Genomic DNA, 18,933 nt, shown 5'->3' with positions numbered 1-18,933 from the left:
TATGAGTCAAAGGTAAATTGACTTGTGATTGTGTCGCGAGCATGTTTTAATTATTATTTTATTTTGATGCTAGGATATTCATGTTAGTGTGGTGCATATGTACTCAACTTTGCTGAGTCGTACCTTTCTGTCTGTGTTTGGCTTTCCTTTGGACTACTATGACCCATTTTTATATGGTGAGTAGAGAGTTGAAATAAAGAGGAAGTAACAGGTACTTGAAGCATGAAAAGCATGATGGGATAGAGTGCAGAGAGTTACTTGTTATGTTTCTTAGTTTTAATAATTTTGAATTATTGGTTATTGTTTATGGATTAACATTATTACGTTTGTTTTTAATTGGTTTTAAAAAGGGCCATATGTTTGAATTGGTTCCAACTTGTGAATGTTTTATTTTACTTTTGTTTTGAGGTTGTGAACTCAAGTTTTATTTTTTTTTTAAAGTTGGTTTTTGTTTTAAACTTTCGCTGTGAGACTTTGAAAACTAGTCTTAGCCATTATCACGGTGGCGGTAATATTTTGCAGATTTTATTAAATTGAGTTTTATTTAGAGTGAAAAGGAGTATTTTTAAGGAAGGAAATTTCCAAAGTATTACACTAAGAAAAGAACTTCTAATACCCTTAATTATTGGAAAACCCTATATAAGGTGATGTCGTAAAAGATACTACACACTATTTTTTGTTTTTTATAATGACAATCTTAATTATTCTTACATTATTACACAAATAATATCATCACATAATACATAGAATATATCTACACATTTACTATCATAGAGAATTGAGCAATTATTCTACAATTGTAAACTCTACCAAAGCATTAATATGTTGATTGGATGTTCATATACAAATTATTTTCAGTGAAAGAACTTTCAAATCATACAGAAGTGAAAGGGTTATTAAAAAGAAAATTTTCACAAAAGTTGTAAATTAACGAAAACCATAAATTTAAGAAATTTGGATCGAAGAAAGAAGTATACTCTAGTGAAAACATTTACACATCATACCTTTTTTTATTCTCAACCAATCATATGACTCGAAAAATCAAGAATGAGTTTTAAAGGAATGTGACATAATCAACCAAGTCAGCATCTACTCAGCCGCTCCTCTAGAATTTGGTGGAAGATGTTTTTATGTGGCATTCTCCTTTTTTAACGTCCACAAATATTGTGAGACAAATCGAACTAGTTATCAAGTCGGCAGTCAAAGGTTTTAGACACGTCTTGCCTTCATAGTCAAGTAAAATTAGGTTGATCAAAAAAAATTAATCAAGATTTAAATATGATTGCTAAACGCAACCTCTCTTTATTAACCCAACACCTCTACTCCTTGTTTTTACCATTAATCAAAATTTTAAGTAACCTTTTCTCTCTTTCTTGCTAAGTGGCAAAGTATTATAAAAATGTGATAATTATCTTTAAAATAATTAAAAGATTAATATTGAATTGCATATGATTATCAAATATATCGTATGGGCACAGTGTCTATTCATATGAATTATTTAAGTGTGGTCTTTCATTGCAAGTGCATTATATTTACAAATTCAATACCATTATTGCTCCCTAGCTTGCTTTTACAATTCACTATGAGTGCAGTTTCCAATTGATGATTTATTACTCGATCAAATAATTATGAACATAATGTAAAATTAGTGACTGAAATAGGAACTTCTATTTCATACAATTTGAAGAAAATGATATGCACTGTTTCATACAAATTGAACAAAATAGTATTCATTATTGTTTCACACAAATTGTATAAAATAGTGCACACTATATCATCCCAGTCATATGAAGTCATATAATTAAATAAATCGATTCCGTCCTAATTTCTTGTGCAAATTTTTTCCTATATATTATGGTTTGTAAATTTAATTTTAGTGATATTGATTAAATTTTATTAATCGATCAATTAATAACAATGAAAGAGCTAGAGAAACATGAAAAGGGAAAGGAAAAGAAAAGGGAAAAGGGGTGATACGGGTTTTTAAGAGGGCGCGCTAAGTAAAGAGAGATTACGTTAGCAATCATGGTTTATATAGATTATAATAATTTGAAAATGTGTATGTAAAGTAAACTGACTAGAATGAGCCCCAAAAACCTTAATAGAGCAGGTTTTTGATATAGAAATCGATGTTTTATTTTTCTTCTTTAGAAACTTAGCAGTTTTCTTAACGAAAATTGTTAAGTGGTGGTGAAATATGATTTGTTTTGTCTTTTTGTAGGTTGTAAAATAATAAATGATAAATAAAAAAATGGTTAATTAAAAACAGAGCTTTTTAGAGTTGTAAGATCCAAAAAAAACCCATGTTTTAATTTACATTTTCATTATTCCTAAACACATTTAAACAATACAAATTCAAAAAGATAAAATTCACCACCGAATTCAATGTGAAAGTAAGAGATCATTCTCAAATTGTGTTTTCATTCCTAAAAACCGATTACTTAACTATAAACTCCCTAGGTAAGACCATAATCAAGATACACTATCATTTTATCAACTTTACACTAGCTAGACAAATTTTGGATCACAATTTTGAGTGGATACAAATATTTTGCATTACCCTATTTAAAAAATAAAAAAATAAATAAAGAAGAAGAAAGTAGAATCTACCAATCATATAAAAAAAATTCACTTTCTCTCTCCTAGTTTTTTCTATCTTGAGTCGGAGAAAACACGTCGATTGCTTTGCTCGTCCTCTGTTTCTTCCTCCAACTCCAACCTTCCATTAATGGCTTCCTTACCCTCAATTTCACCCAAATCTCTTCCTCCTCTTACAAAACCCTTAAAACCCACAAAAACCCAGAAACCATTTACACAATTACCCCTCCCCACTACCTTCCGGCGCTCCTCCGCCGTCACTTCAGCCGTTTCCGGCGATGATTTTGGTATTATTCCGGCAAAGAGCTCGAAACTCGCCGAACAAATTGAAAGTGCGGTGAGTGTTCTTCAGGAGAGTGAGATTGTTGGCGGAGGTGCGGTGGTTGGTGGGTTTGATGGGCAGTTGTCTTTGGAAAGTGTTTCTGGTGGTTGTGGTGGTGGTGATGGTGGTCAAGGAAATGGTGGGAAAGATTTGGATAAGATGATTGATAGGATTATTAATGCTTCTATTGTTCTTGCTGCTGGTAGTTTTGCTTTGACTAAATTGCTTACCATTGATCATGATTATTGGCAGGTATATTCCCTAATTCTAAATTTCTAGTACTTTATTGTAATTTCACTGTAATTTTTCTGAAATGGGTTGTTTTTTGTATTGATTATTGATTAAGTAAGTTGCTAGTTTATGTTGATTTTGAGCTGATTGAAAGTTAATGATGTTTTAATGGGTTTTGCTTGAGAAATCATGTACAAGTGGAATTTGTTTGCTTTTGCTTTTTGGTTATGGAGCAATGGTTAGTAATTATATGCCGTTCTTTTGTCTTGGGAATCGTTATCTGTATTTTTCGAAACTTATCTGAACTTATCAAGCTTAATTTAGGCAGCACTTATTTGATCTTGTTGGAACTAATATTAACTTTTTTTCTTGAACTTAATGTGTTTAAGCCATTAAGGTAATAGGAAGATTAGGAACAAAGCCATTGTAGTAATGTACTAGTGAATTCATTAGTTGGTTTATGGAAGTATAAGGAATTTTTTATTTCTAAATTGTAGTTTTGTTCATGTATGCTGTTTATGAGCTCATGGAACAATTGGGTTGAGTGTATGCTGAATTTAATTCTTGCTGAATTTGAGATTGTGATATGAAGAGTTGTCAAGTAGCTAGATGGCATCTGGGTTGCATATAGCCATATACTGATTTGGGCTGAAGCTGAACACAAATCACATGTCGATAGTTGTGTTTTTACTGGGTGCTGACTATTTTGTATTTACATGACTTTTTCTATGATTCTAAGCTTCCTTTCAATGCTTTCCTGTCACAAAAATGGTTAAGTCTTAAGCGCTATACTTTCCACCTGTGTAATTAATTAAGTCATAATTTTGAAACAGTAATTTATATGTGTGGTTTTATTTGACCATGTCATGTAGTTCATGGCAACTCTGCTGAATTGCATTTGCTTTTTTACTTGACATATGTTTTTCATTGAAGTCATATACATTGGACTATTTATCAAGAAAAATTATAGAAATCTGAAAATCTCTGGCTCACTACCTATGTGTTTTGCTTTCAGGGATGGACAATTTATGAAATACTGAGATATGCTCCACAACACAACTGGAGTGCTTATGAAGAGATTCTTAAAACCAATCCCGTATTAGCAAAAATGGTGATTAGTGGAGTTGTGTACTCAATAGGGGATTGGATAGCGCAGGTTAGTTACTGTGGTGATTGTTGTTTATTCTTGATTGGATTTCCAATATGCTCCTATAAATTTCTTACATTATTTAATTGCAGTGCTATGAAGGGAAACCACTTTTTGAATTTGATCGAACCCGCATGTTGAGATCTGGACTTGCTGGATTCGCTTTACATGGTTCTCTTTCTCATTATTATTATGAATTTTGCGAGGTATTCTTTACTGAAAATACAGTCTACTGTTCTAATATATTTGTTGTAGCTATCGTCTTTGTTCCTAAAATTATTGTGGTCTTAAACTCTTAACTAGTCTGTATCTTTCAGGCATTATTCCCATTCCAAGACTGGTGGGCAGTTCCTATTAAAGTTGCCTTTGATCAAACTATTTGGGCAGGAATTTGGAATAGTATTTATTTTATAGTTCTGGGGCTCTTGAGATTGGAATCACCCGTTAGTATTTTCAAAGAACTGAAGGGAACATTCTTGCCTATGCTCACTGTAAGTAATATCTCAAGTTCTTTTCTATCTTAAACATAGCTTTTGATACTTGCTTTTACAGAAGTATAAGGGTTGACCTTAAAACATTACAGAATGAGTGTCTGATCTTGAGGAAATGTGTGCTGATCCTTAATTTGCATTCCCTTCCAATGTCTCAGTTTCCTCTTGCCTTGTCTTTCTTATCTTATCCATGATGTAAACCTGTTTTGAACTGACATTTCTACATTAAAGATCCATTACAGTTCCAGCCCCCTTTTATGATGTTGTATCTCAAGAGGCTCTCTTGTATTGATTAGTTGAGCAGCCAGATATGGGGGGAGGGGGGGGGGGGGGGGGCGGGGTGGGTGGGTGCGGTAAGAAAGTTAAGTAATACATCTAGGACCATGTTGAGACATAAAGGTAATTAGGAGCAAAACTATAACCATACTTTGAGGATGTAGAAGGTCTACTAGAAGTGGATAAAAATCTTGACTGTTAGCTATTGATTTGTTTTTGGAAGAGAATGGGTGCTTGAGATTGTGAAGTTGTGTTGATATTCTTAATAACTTTTTGTAGCTTTAAGAGCCGTTTATTAGATATGACTTTGTATTAATTATTGTATCTTTATTGCTTTGCAGGCAGGATGGAAGCTTTGGCCTTTTGCACACCTTGTGACATATGGTGTCATTCCTATAGAACAAAGACTGCTTTGGGTTGATTGTGTGGAGCTCATATGGGTGACAATACTTTCAACGTAAGTTAAGAATTACTCGCTATCCTGAATGTTGGTTTGTCTTCTGTTCTTGACGCGTACCCCCAACCAGCTCATTTTATGAAGTGAACAATAACACCTTGTGCCTGTTGTCAATCCTGTTCCTAAATATACTAATTACCCTCTCTGTCATTTATATTCAATAGTTATAAATTCGTTAAACTTGAAGTATGACAGTGTCTAATGGTCTATATATGCTTTGAGTATTGTTCCGTGTCATCCTTGCTGAGTGGGTGACTGAAAAGTTTTGCATACATATCTCCTGCTGCACTTGGTGGTGCTTATTTTCTTCCAAATAGGTTGCTAAGGATCCAGATTTATGTTAGATGTTAGTAAATGGCAGCTGGCTATTAGCAGAAATGATCTGTTTGTATCAAATTCCATGAAATCTTTATTTGCATTCCCTTCATTCCATTGCTTAATATATTCTGAGATATTAGTACCAATTGCCAGCTGATAAATGATAATTGTGTGATAATCAAGGACTAAGGATATTAGTGGAATCAGATTGTCATGCAATTTCAAAAATTTCCTGCTAGTGATTAATATGAACCTTGCTAAAGAAACATGCACAGAATACAGAGTCTTGACCTTTTGATATGAGTGTCATGCTCTCCACTTTTAGCCATCTAATAGATTGCTTATTTTTCAGCTGATATTTCGTTTTCTTTTCTCCCTAATTGATGGAAGCTTGCCTTTTTTTTCCTTTTTTTTTTTTTTTTTTTTGGAAATGCATGAAGATTTGGCTTTTTATAATGGTGCATCTGTAAATACATTTGAGATGTTTGTTTTCAATATACAAGTCTATGTATGGAATGAGATGAATGAATTTCAAAGAGTAATAGGAAACAATTAAGGGCTAAAATTGAGGAGTTGAATGGGTGGAGATAAAGGTGTTGATTGGTAGGAGTTATTTGGGAATACCTATTAATCTACTATCCTCTTTTTAAAGTTAATTATTGCCTTAGGACAGGGTAAATTTCTTAGTCCTCTGTTTTAAAGTTCCTTGTTTTGAATCATGCTCTTGTGGCCCTGTTATTTCTATTGGCCGAATGTCATTTTGGTTGGCTTGTAAAGTTTAACTTGTAACCGTGTTTGCGTCATTTATGAAGTATAAATTATATGCTACGGTGTCTGCTTGACACTGACGTTTTGTTTGGGTTTATTGCTAGGTTATCAAATCAAAAGTCGGAAGCAAGACTCTCGGAAGAGTCTACCGAAACCACAAATTCAAGTCCTTCAGAGGTATTGTCTTATTTTTTTGGCTATAAACTGATTTCTCGCCATCATCTTAAAAGGCAACCTGTAATCTGAATCTTCTGGTTATTAATGTGCTATTTTTTCCAGGAGTGAGGAAGATGTGACACCATTGAGGACAACAGTCTGAGATTTTTCCCACTATTAGTGATCCAAATGAAGGTTGAATCTGTCAAGTGGTATGGTGAGCTGGTGGGTTTTGGCTTTGGGAAATTGTGGTTTTGCAACGCTTGCCAGATCTGGTTGTAAAGGATAATTGTGGTCACGTCGCTTCTACATAATGTATAAGATGTACAAAAGGAGTATAAGCGACAACATAGCTTTTGTATGTAGCATTCTACCTATTTGTATTTTTAGCTATAGCTATACCTGTATATTTACATGTATTTTTTTGAGGTAAATAACCATACATATACAAGTAAAAGAGCATTAACATAATTTATAATCCTGTGTTCTATTTTCTTATCGAATGGTACATAGACTACATACATCAGTATGATATAAACAGCGGCAATGGATTGGTCTGTTATAGTATGCAAATAATTGCAGTTACTTCTGCATTTGATTACATGTTTGCTGCTGATGTTTATTCATCTGTTTGGTATCGTGGTATTCATCCGCGAATCTGACACAGTCGATGCCACCTTATATGTGAAGCTAGACAACTTGATTTTGACCCTAATTAAGATGGGTAATCGAAACTAAGGTACCCAAAATTAAATATGACTAATAATTGGTTTTTCATGATTTTTGACAATAGCCTGGATATGACTGTATTAAAGAGAAATTGAAGCGCTTTCATTACAGGTAATAAGTATATGAGATGAGAAAATTTACCCAAATCTAAGTCGATCAAAATGATCTATTGGATAATCTAGGTACAAGCAAGCTTTATGTCCTTTGAAGACAACCTAAGCTAAAGTTCATAATTACTTTTGCAAGCATGAGGATACCCTCCTTAGGAGTATGCCTCAAGATCTAATGACTCAAATCTCACGGTTATAACCGTATTCAATTGGCACTGAAGTAGGTTGTAAGCGGACTTGAAAACGCAATTCTCCGATGTGTAAAAGTCCTATTCCTTTCGAAGTGAGTTATGAACCTTTACCTTGAGTTAAAAAACATCAAATTTAAAGAGAGATTTAATGAGTTGAGCGACAATCAAAATTTCACATGTTAGAATGTGCAGTCACTATCATGCTTCCATAGTAATGTTATGTAGCACTTCCTCTATTTAATTGTAATATGAGGGAATAGATGCATGGTATTTTAAAAAAGGTGATATGCAGAGAGAGTTAAAAGGAGACTAATATGACGGCCTACTGATGGGAATCGAGATAGAAAGAATCATTATCCAAATAAATAAAGCACGAGAATGGAAGTAGTACATTATAGTAGTATTTTTTTTTTTTTTTTTTTTAGGAAATTATAGTAGTATTTCATTATTGGCAAGGACGTGACTCATAATTTGCACTTGGAAAAACACTTGAAGCAACAATTCTAGGAAAAGAAAAGAACAACTAGAACTTGAATCTTAAAAGAAAAGTAACCTCTTCCAAATCGCGTTGGTAGTTCGTTGACACTAGCAATTATTTTTCTAAGACATATAATAAGCCATATCATACATACTTTTTCTCTAAATTTTGACAATTATTTGCCTAAATAATGTACATATATACAAGTACTTGTATATAGCATGAAACTCTTCATGTTTTTTTTTCTTTAAATGTACTTCACAAATCATTCTTTTATCAATTTCACTGATTTATGATGAAAATAAATCAACAACCATATCATGCATATTACAAAAACATGGTTGCAACGAGAAAGGTACATGGTTTTCATGTAACGGAGGGAATCAAGGGAGAGAATGAAATGAGAGAGATACACAATCAAATAAATTAATATCTTTCGTCAAAAAAAAAAAAAAAAATATCATGAATGCTCCATATTTTGTAACTTTTCTAAAAAAAAGAAGATTACACTGCAATTTAAAAAAAATCGATGATTTTGTATACCTATTCTACTGTATAATAAAATTGATACTCGAATATACCCCTTATCAACCACTTAACTTTCCAGATTAAAGTCAATAAAAACTAGCCCTTTTTGTTTTTTTTTTTTCCAACAATTAACTTGATCATGATATTAACAAATCCTGTAATAATCTATGATCAAACCTGGAGTTATTTTAGTTGAATATCCATCGATAATTCCAGTGCACGTACTTGATCCACGGACCCCGGCCGGGGCGGCGGCGCAACTAGGTGCACCAGGGTCGGTATTGTATGATTTTCCCCTGACCTTGATCTGTATATATGCTTCAACAAATTTTGCAGTATTCTGTTAAAATCTGAACTTCTAGTGAAAATTTTATAGCTAACCAAAAAATTTCTGCTAGATGTTATAAGACATTACTTTACTTAAAGTTGATACAATATTATATACACCGTAAAACAAACAATGTTTCCTACCTCTAATCTGAAAAATAAAATAAAATTACGTACACCATGTTATGAATGATGAAGTAACTAGAATTCTTTTATATTATGAGGCCGTTGACATCATCGAAAGGCGGCTCGGTGTAGGCTGAAAGTTCCGCCACCGTAACGTGAGGCGTCTCGGTGGCGGAGATAACGCTCTTCTTATTAACATCTCTTTCATCATTTGCTGTTTTCTCAACTTGTCTCCATAAGAGTAATCTTGATTACCATAATATAATAATGCCAACCCTTTTGATGAAGGAGAAGGAGTTGATGTGGGTCCTTGTGATCCTCCTTTGGCGGCCGCGGCAGCCGGTATATTTCTTCTCTTGATCCTCATTTGTACTCCTCCGCCAGTTGCAGCAACTGGTGGCTTTGATAGCAACCTAGATTTGTGTTGCATATTCTCTCAAAGTTGATAGTTGTGTTTCTTGTTTTGGTTTTGGTTTGTTGTTGTTGAGTTGTTGGTTTTTCTTTTGGTCTTGTTGGGATGCTTTATATATGAGTCTATGTTTGATTTTGATTTTTCAATTCTTATATAAATTTTTATTTTTGTATTTTTATTTTGGGTTGAGAAATTGTGTATGTAAGGCATGCTAAATGCCAAAGGACTAAGTCATGAAATAACAAGACTTTGAAATAGATTTGAATGCAATTAAAGTTGGGGTATTGTAGCTTGTTTGACAGGTAAGAATCCACTTGCTATTTTACATTTGGAAGTTTTCAACACCTAATTGAAGAAGCCACTACATTTGACGGATATTAGAAGAATGAGATTCAACATATTTTTTACTCTATACTCCTTATTTTTTATTAAGATAGGAAGATGTGTCTATTTTGATCGGAACTTTGTACAAGTCAACTTGGCTTAACTTTTAACTAAATAGACTAGATTGGTTGAAAATAGGGTTGTAGAGAATTCAATTGAATCTAATGAAAGTTAATCATACATCTTTTAATTCAAGTTCTATTCGACTTATTTTAAATACTCAATAAGTTCTATTAAATTAGGTTATAACATATTTACGGTCACGATATTAGCATATATAAATTCAAATGGAATTAAATTGAAGTCCATAAAATGATAAAACAATAAAACATTATGAAACACTAAAGTGAGTACAAAATTTTGCCAATGGTCCACCAACCATGCCTACCATGGTCCATGGTACATCGGATGGTACATGAAGGTATACAGCTACAGAGTAATGAAATTCAGATATTTTTCCACATTTGACTTTAAGTTATAAATTTATTAATTTTTCCGCTTGTGGAAAATAGCTGTCTAGCTTAAGTTAGTTGTCAGAAAATCTTACGCAGGTGATTTGTAATTAGTTGAGATTGTACAGTATTTAATTATAGCGATTATTGGATTAGAAGACTCCAGAAGAGTAACACAGAGTTTGGTAATGGTGTTTTATATATATATATATATATATATATATATATATATATATATATATATATATATATATATATTAAAATAGTGTTAGTATGGCCAGATTGGCCACATAACAGTTTAGTTTGCCTAAGATCCTGCATACGAAAAGGGTGAAATTGGTTGGTTTATTATATTACAAAAACAGACAAAGTCATACAACTTACAAAAAATTAGTGGGAAGCCGAGATATCTGGGCCCTACTCCTCTAACTGTAGCAAATCCTATCCTAGTAAAAATATGAGCCGCAACACGTGCCCCAATGTCTTGAGTCTACGAGAACTTCTGAATTCGCTTCAACAACGTGACTGCATCCTTCTCTAATTCCCCAAGTGAAGAGAAAGAGAAAGGAAGGAAACCATATCCTATTGCCCAACAACTAGATTCGTAATTGACCCGCTTTCGATGAGCTGCATCAGCCACAACCTGTCCAGGAACAAATTATTATTATTATTATTATTATTATTATTATTATTATTATTATTATTATTATATACTTTCTCCCTTTTTTTCAATTGCAACGTAGAGGATTTCATTTTTTTTTTTCGTGTTCCACTCGATTCACTCTTTGGGCTAATCCGGATTTGAGGCTCTGAATGATAGGTTCCAATCCCCTTCCAATTGTTGTTGCAGGGGATCGAACACGTGGTCCTTCCCTACCAAGTGTAGCCCCAATCACCACTTCACCAACAACTAATTGGTAGGATTTCATGTTTGTCAATGCACATTTTAAAAATCTTAATTTATGTTGTAGTAAAAATTATAAAAAGTTGATATTAGAATAGTATATTTCAGGGCAAATCTAACAAGATTTCACATGACTATTTTTTTTCAACATATTAATCACTAAAGACGATAAAAAAAAAGTATCACAATTAGTATCACTCATGCCTGTATTTAAGCCTGAAGACAGCAAAAAATATTCATTATTATTGGTAATATATTGATCTATTTTATAATGATTTAGCTTTTTTGAGGGAATGCTAGGAACTCAATACAAGTGACACGTAATACTCCGTAAATTTGTAATCCATACATTAAGAAAGTAATGAATCATTGCTAATTGTATGAATCAGCAAATTAAATTAAGACGAATGTCGATTGTCGAATGACATATACTTGTACTACGTATAAGGTAGCGAAAGAAATCAGGACGGAGTATATTAAGTTATTGACTTGATTAAAGTGGGTGTAACTACATAAGACTATATTATTAAATTAATTGATTATAATATGAATATATGATGAGGCATATCGTGAGCGTTACTTTAGGTTTGAGTATGTAGTGGTGTAGATATATACTCCAAGCAAATAAAATGAAAATAAATATGAAGGCTGAAAGCTGGTTCCAGGTAAGAGGAACACACAAATAAGATGCCCACATTTCCAGCAACCAAAAATGGTGACCCCATCCATATGCTACAGTTTCAAATTTTATGGGCCCGTTTCGCCAGTTTGTGTCTTTCACTTCATATAGTGGTTGGCAACTGGACTTTGCCAACGCATGCTATCATTATGATCTCCATACCTTCTAATTAACAATTAGCATTCTAATCTGTACACGTGTCATCGATGTTTGATATGTAACGATACTTAGCCCCATAATTTTCTCTCGTATTAACGGACTAACTCAAATAAAATCACGAATTTGAATATGATGAGAGTACTAATGCAGAGAAGGTTCTAGAAGCCTCCAAAGTTACAGAAGCTTCCAAATACAGCTAAGACAGTTGGTTATGCTTGCAGCCACGTCAGTAGGAAGTTAGTTACATAACAGAAAGTTGTTATGATTTCGTTATAGCTTGTAATATAAATAGAGTAGATTACTCTCATTCAATTCTTCTGTAATAAACACTTCTTTGTAAGCATTGAGCAAATAATAAAGATCAAACAACAAAGTTCTTAGTTGTTCTTCCCTATTTCTTCCATCTCTTTCGTTTTCTGATTTTGTCAAATTCTTGAGTTCTAAACTCTGACATGGTATCAGAGCCTACCATAATCGATTCTGAGTGCATTTATTTGAGCAATTTCTGCAATAATTCGTTCAATAATTGAAGTTCAATTCAGCATAATTTTCTGATTCAATACAATATATATGTTCTTATCAAAGTTCAATCAAAATGGCACCATTAGATCCTTCACAAGATCCCATTTCACCTTATTACCTTCATCCTTCTGGCAATCCTGGCATAAAATTGGTCTCAGAAAAGTTTGATGGATCTGGGTACAGTGATTGAAAATGTTCAATGTTAATCAGTTTGTCAGCAAAGAACAAGGTTGGATTTGTTGATGGTTCAATCAGCAGACCATATTAGACTTCAGAAATCTATAAATTCCTGGAATAGGTGCAATAGTATGATGATATCTTGGATTTTGGGTGTATTGGTTCAAAATTTGGCAAGAAGTGTGTTATATTTTAACACAGCAAGAGAGATCTGGGTGAATCTTGAAGAAAGTTTTGGTGCTTCTTTTGGCACAGTTCTGTATGCTTTGCAGCAATCTATGGATCACATTGAGCAAGGTAATGATGATCTTTCAACTTTTTGTACAAAGAATAAGAGGTTATGGGATGATGAGTTAGATCCTCTTCCTATATGTTCTTGTGATAATTGTACATGCACAATCACACAAAAACTCTTGAAGTCTCAGCAGGAGAGAAGATTGATTCAATTCTTGATGAAATTGAATGATAGTTATAGGTGTTAGAGGAAATCTGTTGTTACAACAACCATTACCTACTATTTCTCATGCTTATAGACTACTAATGCAGGAAGAAAAACATAAGTTGTTGAACAATAGTAGAGTAGAATTAGAAGCTATGGCATTTGCTGTTAATAGAAGAAATTATAATGAAGGGTATAACAACTTTGATAAGAATAGGCAACAACAAAGTTTTCATGGTGGTTTTGGAGGTCAGAGGCAAAATTCTTACCCTGATCACAATAGGAAGATCAATTACTACTGTGATTTCTGCAAGATACCAGGCCATAGTATTCAGAGGTGCAGAAAAGTGAATGCTCAGAATACTAATACAAGCTTCAAGAATAATTATAGGGGAAAACAATTTGCCAGAGCAGTTCATGGTGATGGTGAGGAAAATACAAGTAATGCTGATGTGCAGAACACTATCACAGTTGAGCAATATCAACAGATCATGGAAGTTTTGAGCAGAAATTCACAAGTTCATATGAATAGTGTAAAGTTCAAGTTTTTCATCTTAAAAAAATGGAGAATGTATATTATTTATGAAAGAAAACCAAGTGTATTCCTTTCATATATACCTTCAAAGATATGCTTAAGTTAATGTTATTTGTTAGCAAAAAATCAAATAAAAAACTTTCATTTTCTTAAACTTCAATAGATGTAACCCTTCAAGGTTATTGCATTCTCTTTAATAAATAATCGTATCAAATCTTGAATTTAGTACCATTCTTTCAAGATTCTTCAAGTAACACCCTAGCTCTTCACAATCACTACTTAATGATTTGTTGTAGCTTTTCCAATAAAGATAAACCATATATAACATGTTCCTTTCAAACAGAAAACCTTATTTAAAATGTTTATGAGCCTTTGTTTTTCTAATTAAGTGATTTGTTGCTAAATTTATATAAAATTCATGGTCAATCTACAAATAATGTGTTAATTAGCATACTAAGTAAATTACTGTACTTTTGAATGAACTTCCAATCATTTCAAAATTGAACACATTGGATGAGCATTAAGTCATTGTTATATATAAATATAGGTTTAATTATATTTGATTAAAAAGTTTAATGTCTTTTATGGGGGAGGAAGCATCCGGCCAGATTCATATTCTATTAATAAGCATAATTAGTCCAATGATATACAAACTACACTAATCTGGTATGAAAAAAATAGTGGCTGTCTTCCATTGTTAGCTAGTAGTCTCTTTTTTATTTACGGAGTATTCATTTATTTATTAATTTTGTAAATGGTACTCCCTTTATTTTACTCCTATCTATGTATAAAGAGAAATATTTAGTGAAGATAAGCTTTTCTGTAAAATTTGTCACTTTACTTAACAAATAATAGTAATTGCATAGCAAATATGTAAAATCAATTTTAATTGATAAATGTATATCATATTCATACCCGTTTTTTTTTTTTAAAGTCCATTAGCATGACAAAAATGTTCTTATTAATGTACTACAAAGTATCAACCATTATATTTTGCTTGTTTGTCTAAATATCCGAATAGTTTGCTAATGAATTTTCTAAAATATTATAAATTTGAAAATTTATATTTGACTAAAACACGCATAAATGATGTAATTAATTTTTTATTTTTTTGTAATATATAGCTTCTTATATATGTATTCATCGGCTATGTTATCAGATCCCTATTGTCAAATTGACCACCATAATTATTTAAAAAGATTAATCACAATTCATATGTGAGAGGCCCTTTGTTTTTAATTGGTTCACATAAAATCGCAAAGGATAATGATGTAGATAGATAGCCAGTATCATGATATAAAAAGTAAAAGTTAGTAAATGATTTTCATACCATATGTTTTTATAGCAAGTGGACGCAAAGGCTAAGGCAGGTGATCGACAACACTTTTCTTTTCTTTCTCTTTTTTTTTTTTAAATTTAAAGTTTGTGCATATAAATCCTAGTACAGAATCTATAAGTACTTTGAAGGAAATGAGTTGTTGTCTAAGCATTTGCTAGCAAATGTAAGATTTTGAGGCCATATGTAAATAATGTGCATGGTATATACATAAATGGAAAGGAATAAAACATGACAAAAGAATGATAAAATAAATGAGACATATACAGATGGATTCTTTGAATTCCCACTTAAGTATCAAGTATGACATTTGAGGCTAAATTCGCTGTTCAATTTTGATTTTTAAAGTACAATCTACTATTTACTCTTATGTACTATTGTGTGATGAAGAAAGATATCAACTTTTCCCCCCAAATAACTTAAAATATTACATTAGACTGCAAAGATAAAAACAAGCTAAGAGTTACGTGCTTAGGAGTTTACTTCGTGGGCTTATCCGCAAATGGTTTTTTAACGATTGCACTATATATGTTAGGAGGATAATTATGGTACAACCGATCATATAATACGCATGATACAACAACAATCTCACTTGTTTTAAGAATTTGGTTTTTGGTTTTTGGTTGTAACATACGTATGGTACAATTAGTTGTATAATGAGTTTTTGTCCTGTTTAATCGTGATTGGCTGGATGTGACACATAAGATAAACAACAATATACGTTGCACTTGAAATTTGCATTTCTTCTCTGATCCTCTCAAATTACTTTTTTTTTTAATGACAAGGAATATAAACCTTGATCAAATCACGTCCGGATTTTTTTGATCCAGTATTTGTGAGCTGAGGGTTGGAAAGGTACTCTTAGGAGATTGTAGGACAACCTTTATACGGACTATGAAGTAGATACATAATCGTTGCAAGGGTATAAAATCTTTGTCATTGTCAGTAGGTTTTTGATGATCAACATAAATATCTTGATGAAAATAGAAGATAGCTGTAAATTACATTAAATTAAATTAAAGTGATGTGATTATCAGTAGCATTATAAATGGATACGTTCGTTCTGTTTTGTTACTTTCATAAAATAGTCAAAGATAAGGCCTTAATTACGATTCTTGACATATACAATAAAACTAATGGATATCATTAATCATCCATCGTCGATTCTCAGCTCGACACCTGTTGCCATTCGACAAAACTAATGAAGGCATGAAAGCTGTTCATGCAAATTTATGTAATAAGTTGAGTAATTTTTATTATACCCCAAAAATAACTATATTCCTCCCATTTGTACTTTGATGTTGAACCTTTTGGTAAATGAACGTACTCCGTATTTATGTAACAAGGGGTAGTACATGTACTCCATATTTATGTAACACGATTAGTATATACAACGTATATATATTTTTTAACAGGACACGAGTAGTATATTAACTCCTTTTGTTTCTTTTTGTTTATCTCATTTGTATATTTTCCTTAATTTCAAATGCACAACACATTTGAAAATTAATATGTTCTAATACAAATATAAAAATATTCATTATTTGAGATTGAATTTTTGATGCTACATGTCGAGACTAGCTAATCTAAGAAGATTACACTCACCAGTAGTATATACTAGTATATATATTTTTTAACAGGACAGAATAGTATATTAACTCCTTTTGTTTCTTTTTGTTTATCTCATTTATATATTTTCCTTAATTTCAAATGCACAACACATTTGAAAATTAATATGTTCTAATACAAATATAAAAATATTCATTATTTGAGATTGAATTTTTGAGCTACATGTCGAGACTAGCTAATCTAAGAAGATTGCACTCACCAGTAGTAATGTAGTATATACCTAGTATATATATTTTTTGACAGAACATGCTCCTTTTATTTCTTTTTGTTTAAATTATCTCATTTGTATATTTTCCATAATTTCAAATGCACAACACATTTGAAAATTAATATGTTCTAATACAAATATTAAAAAATTCATTATTTGAGATTGAATGTTTGACACTACAAGTCGAGACTAGCTAATCTGACAAGATTACACTCATGATTACATGAATACACTTATACTCTTCATAATTTATTTTAATTTTAATTTTATTTTATTTTTTTTCAGGAAAAAAAGACTCTTCAGAATTAAAGTATCTCTATGCTGAGATCAAAAAATATTTCAAATATGATATAAATTATAAGGAATTAAAGTACTAGTCTATTTTTTTATATATTTTTTTATATAACTTGTTTGAGATATGAGATATAATCAATATCAAAAAATATATTTGTCCAAGTACTATTATTAATAAAATATAATACAAGTATTTTTTGTCCACATTATAAATTATTGTTTTAAAAATAGATTTATACTTAAATTTTTACAATTATGATTATACGGAATTACGGAGTAATATAATCAAGATGAATAATCTTGAGTGAAGAGAAAAATAAAGGATCTAGGATATTGTATACCATGCTTAAATTTATAAATTGTACAAAAAGATTTATTCATCTAATCTAGCAACATCATATCTTTTGTAGCTCATAAAAAACAAAATTCTTGTATAGCTTACTATAAACCTGTTAAGAATAATTAGTTATAGCTTTGTTTTTTCAATTTGGAATATATTCATTTTAATTTGTATATGTAAATGTATCAACTCATTGGATTGATTCTAATTCTTGCAAACACATAATTAAAGATCTACTCCGTATAACATTTGAAGGTTGCATTGTTATTGTATATATCAACTTATTGGATTGAGTCTAATTTTTGCAATTACATAATTAAAGATATTTAAGATTAAGTTTGCACTGTAAATTGTGAAAAAAGAAAATATCAAGAACAAAAAGAACAATTGGGATAATAATTAGGTTGTATTTGGTATTTTGTTCAAAGGAAATCTTATGACTGATTTTAATTTTATATGGAAATCTTATTATACAAGATAATTTTTTTTTTTTTTTTATCTAGTTCGATCCTTGCTAGAAAGATAAAATAGAAAAGAAAAAAGTGAAATTGAGGGAAGGGATGGAGAGATGAAGATATGATGAAGACGATGAAGGTAAGGGATAAGAAGAAAAATGGAGCATTCTCTCTTTCAAAATCGAGGTTTTTTCAACCAAAGAAAATTATACATACACTCCTTTATAAAGCAAACAAAGGAAATTGAAAAGCTACTTGTTTAAAAAGTAACTTTCCTTCAAACCAAACAAAACCTTAAACTCATAGTTCATTTCAAGAAAAATCAAAATAAAAGATAATAAAGTGATGATAATTCAATATTCACATGTATCATTGTTCATGAAGGGACAACAAGATATTTAATTACCACCCTTTTATAAACTAGGTAGAAAAAATAAATTAGTTTAGTGAATATCATATGCATCAACAGTATGGGTTTCAAAATTTTCATTGGATACATTTGTTGCCTAATTACATTAGTCATAAACATTAATAGTTAGTATCATCTTTAATTTATCGACATCATCTTTAATCATGCTAATATGACTTTATGGTACAAAGTGTAAATATAGATAGAAATAAGATTCTTACCTTTCTAGGGTTTCTGAATGGCTAAAGTTTCCCAAAGCTAAGGTTGGTTTTCAATCACAAGAATCAAATTTAAGGCAAATTGCATGGTGCTTTCTAACATTCCATGTATCTTCTCAAGCTTAGAT

General features: G+C 31.4%; 2 protein-coding genes across 2 annotated transcripts; both read left to right on the top strand.

The window, feature by feature from the left end:
• The first annotated feature begins 2,496 nt into the window (after window positions 1-2,496).
• On the top strand, window positions 2,497-7,304 carry LOC110693222. Its single transcript, XM_021870360.1, has 7 exons — window positions 2,497-3,172; window positions 4,167-4,307; window positions 4,391-4,504; window positions 4,616-4,789; window positions 5,407-5,522; window positions 6,713-6,785; window positions 6,888-7,304. The coding sequence occupies exons 1-7, from the start codon at window positions 2,729-2,731 to the stop codon at window positions 6,891-6,893; spliced, it is 1,068 nt and encodes a 355-aa protein (XP_021726052.1). The 5' UTR covers window positions 2,497-2,728; the 3' UTR covers window positions 6,894-7,304.
• Window positions 7,305-12,838: 5,534 nt separating this feature from the next.
• Window positions 12,839-14,022, top strand: LOC110693300. The gene is made up of 3 exons (XM_021870456.1): window positions 12,839-12,942; window positions 13,064-13,360; window positions 13,476-14,022. The coding sequence occupies exons 1-3, from the start codon at window positions 12,839-12,841 to the stop codon at window positions 14,020-14,022; spliced, it is 948 nt and encodes a 315-aa protein (XP_021726148.1).
• Window positions 14,023-18,933: the final 4,911 nt, after the last annotated feature.

The sequence above is a fragment of the Chenopodium quinoa genome, unplaced genomic scaffold, assembly GCF_001683475.1.
Source record: "Chenopodium quinoa cultivar QQ74 unplaced genomic scaffold, ASM168347v1, whole genome shotgun sequence".
Classification (NCBI taxonomy): Eukaryota; Viridiplantae; Streptophyta; class Magnoliopsida; order Caryophyllales; family Amaranthaceae; genus Chenopodium; species Chenopodium quinoa.
The sequence above is the reverse complement of the archived record's forward strand: the minus strand, read 5'-3'. Positions and strand labels throughout refer to the sequence as shown.

Excerpts from the sequence above, each read along its gene's own strand:
- LOC110693222 (XM_021870360.1), top strand. The coding sequence starts at position 2,729 with ATGGCTTCCTTACCCTCAATTTCACCCAAATCTCTTCCTCCTCTTACA. Across the intron at positions 4,790-5,406 it reads CATTCTTGCCTATGCTCACT|GCAGGATGGAAGCTTTGGCC; the intron begins GTAAGTAATATC and ends ATTGCTTTGCAG. Across the intron at positions 5,523-6,712 it reads TGGGTGACAATACTTTCAAC|GTTATCAAATCAAAAGTCGG; the intron begins GTAAGTTAAGAA and ends GTTTATTGCTAG.
- LOC110693300 (XM_021870456.1), top strand. The coding sequence starts at position 12,839 with ATGGCACCATTAGATCCTTCACAAGATCCCATTTCACCTTATTACCTT. Across the intron at positions 12,943-13,063 it reads GAAAAGTTTGATGGATCTGG|GTGCAATAGTATGATGATAT; the intron begins GTACAGTGATTG and ends TTCCTGGAATAG. Across the intron at positions 13,361-13,475 it reads ATCACACAAAAACTCTTGAA|ACTACTAATGCAGGAAGAAA; the intron begins GTCTCAGCAGGA and ends TCATGCTTATAG.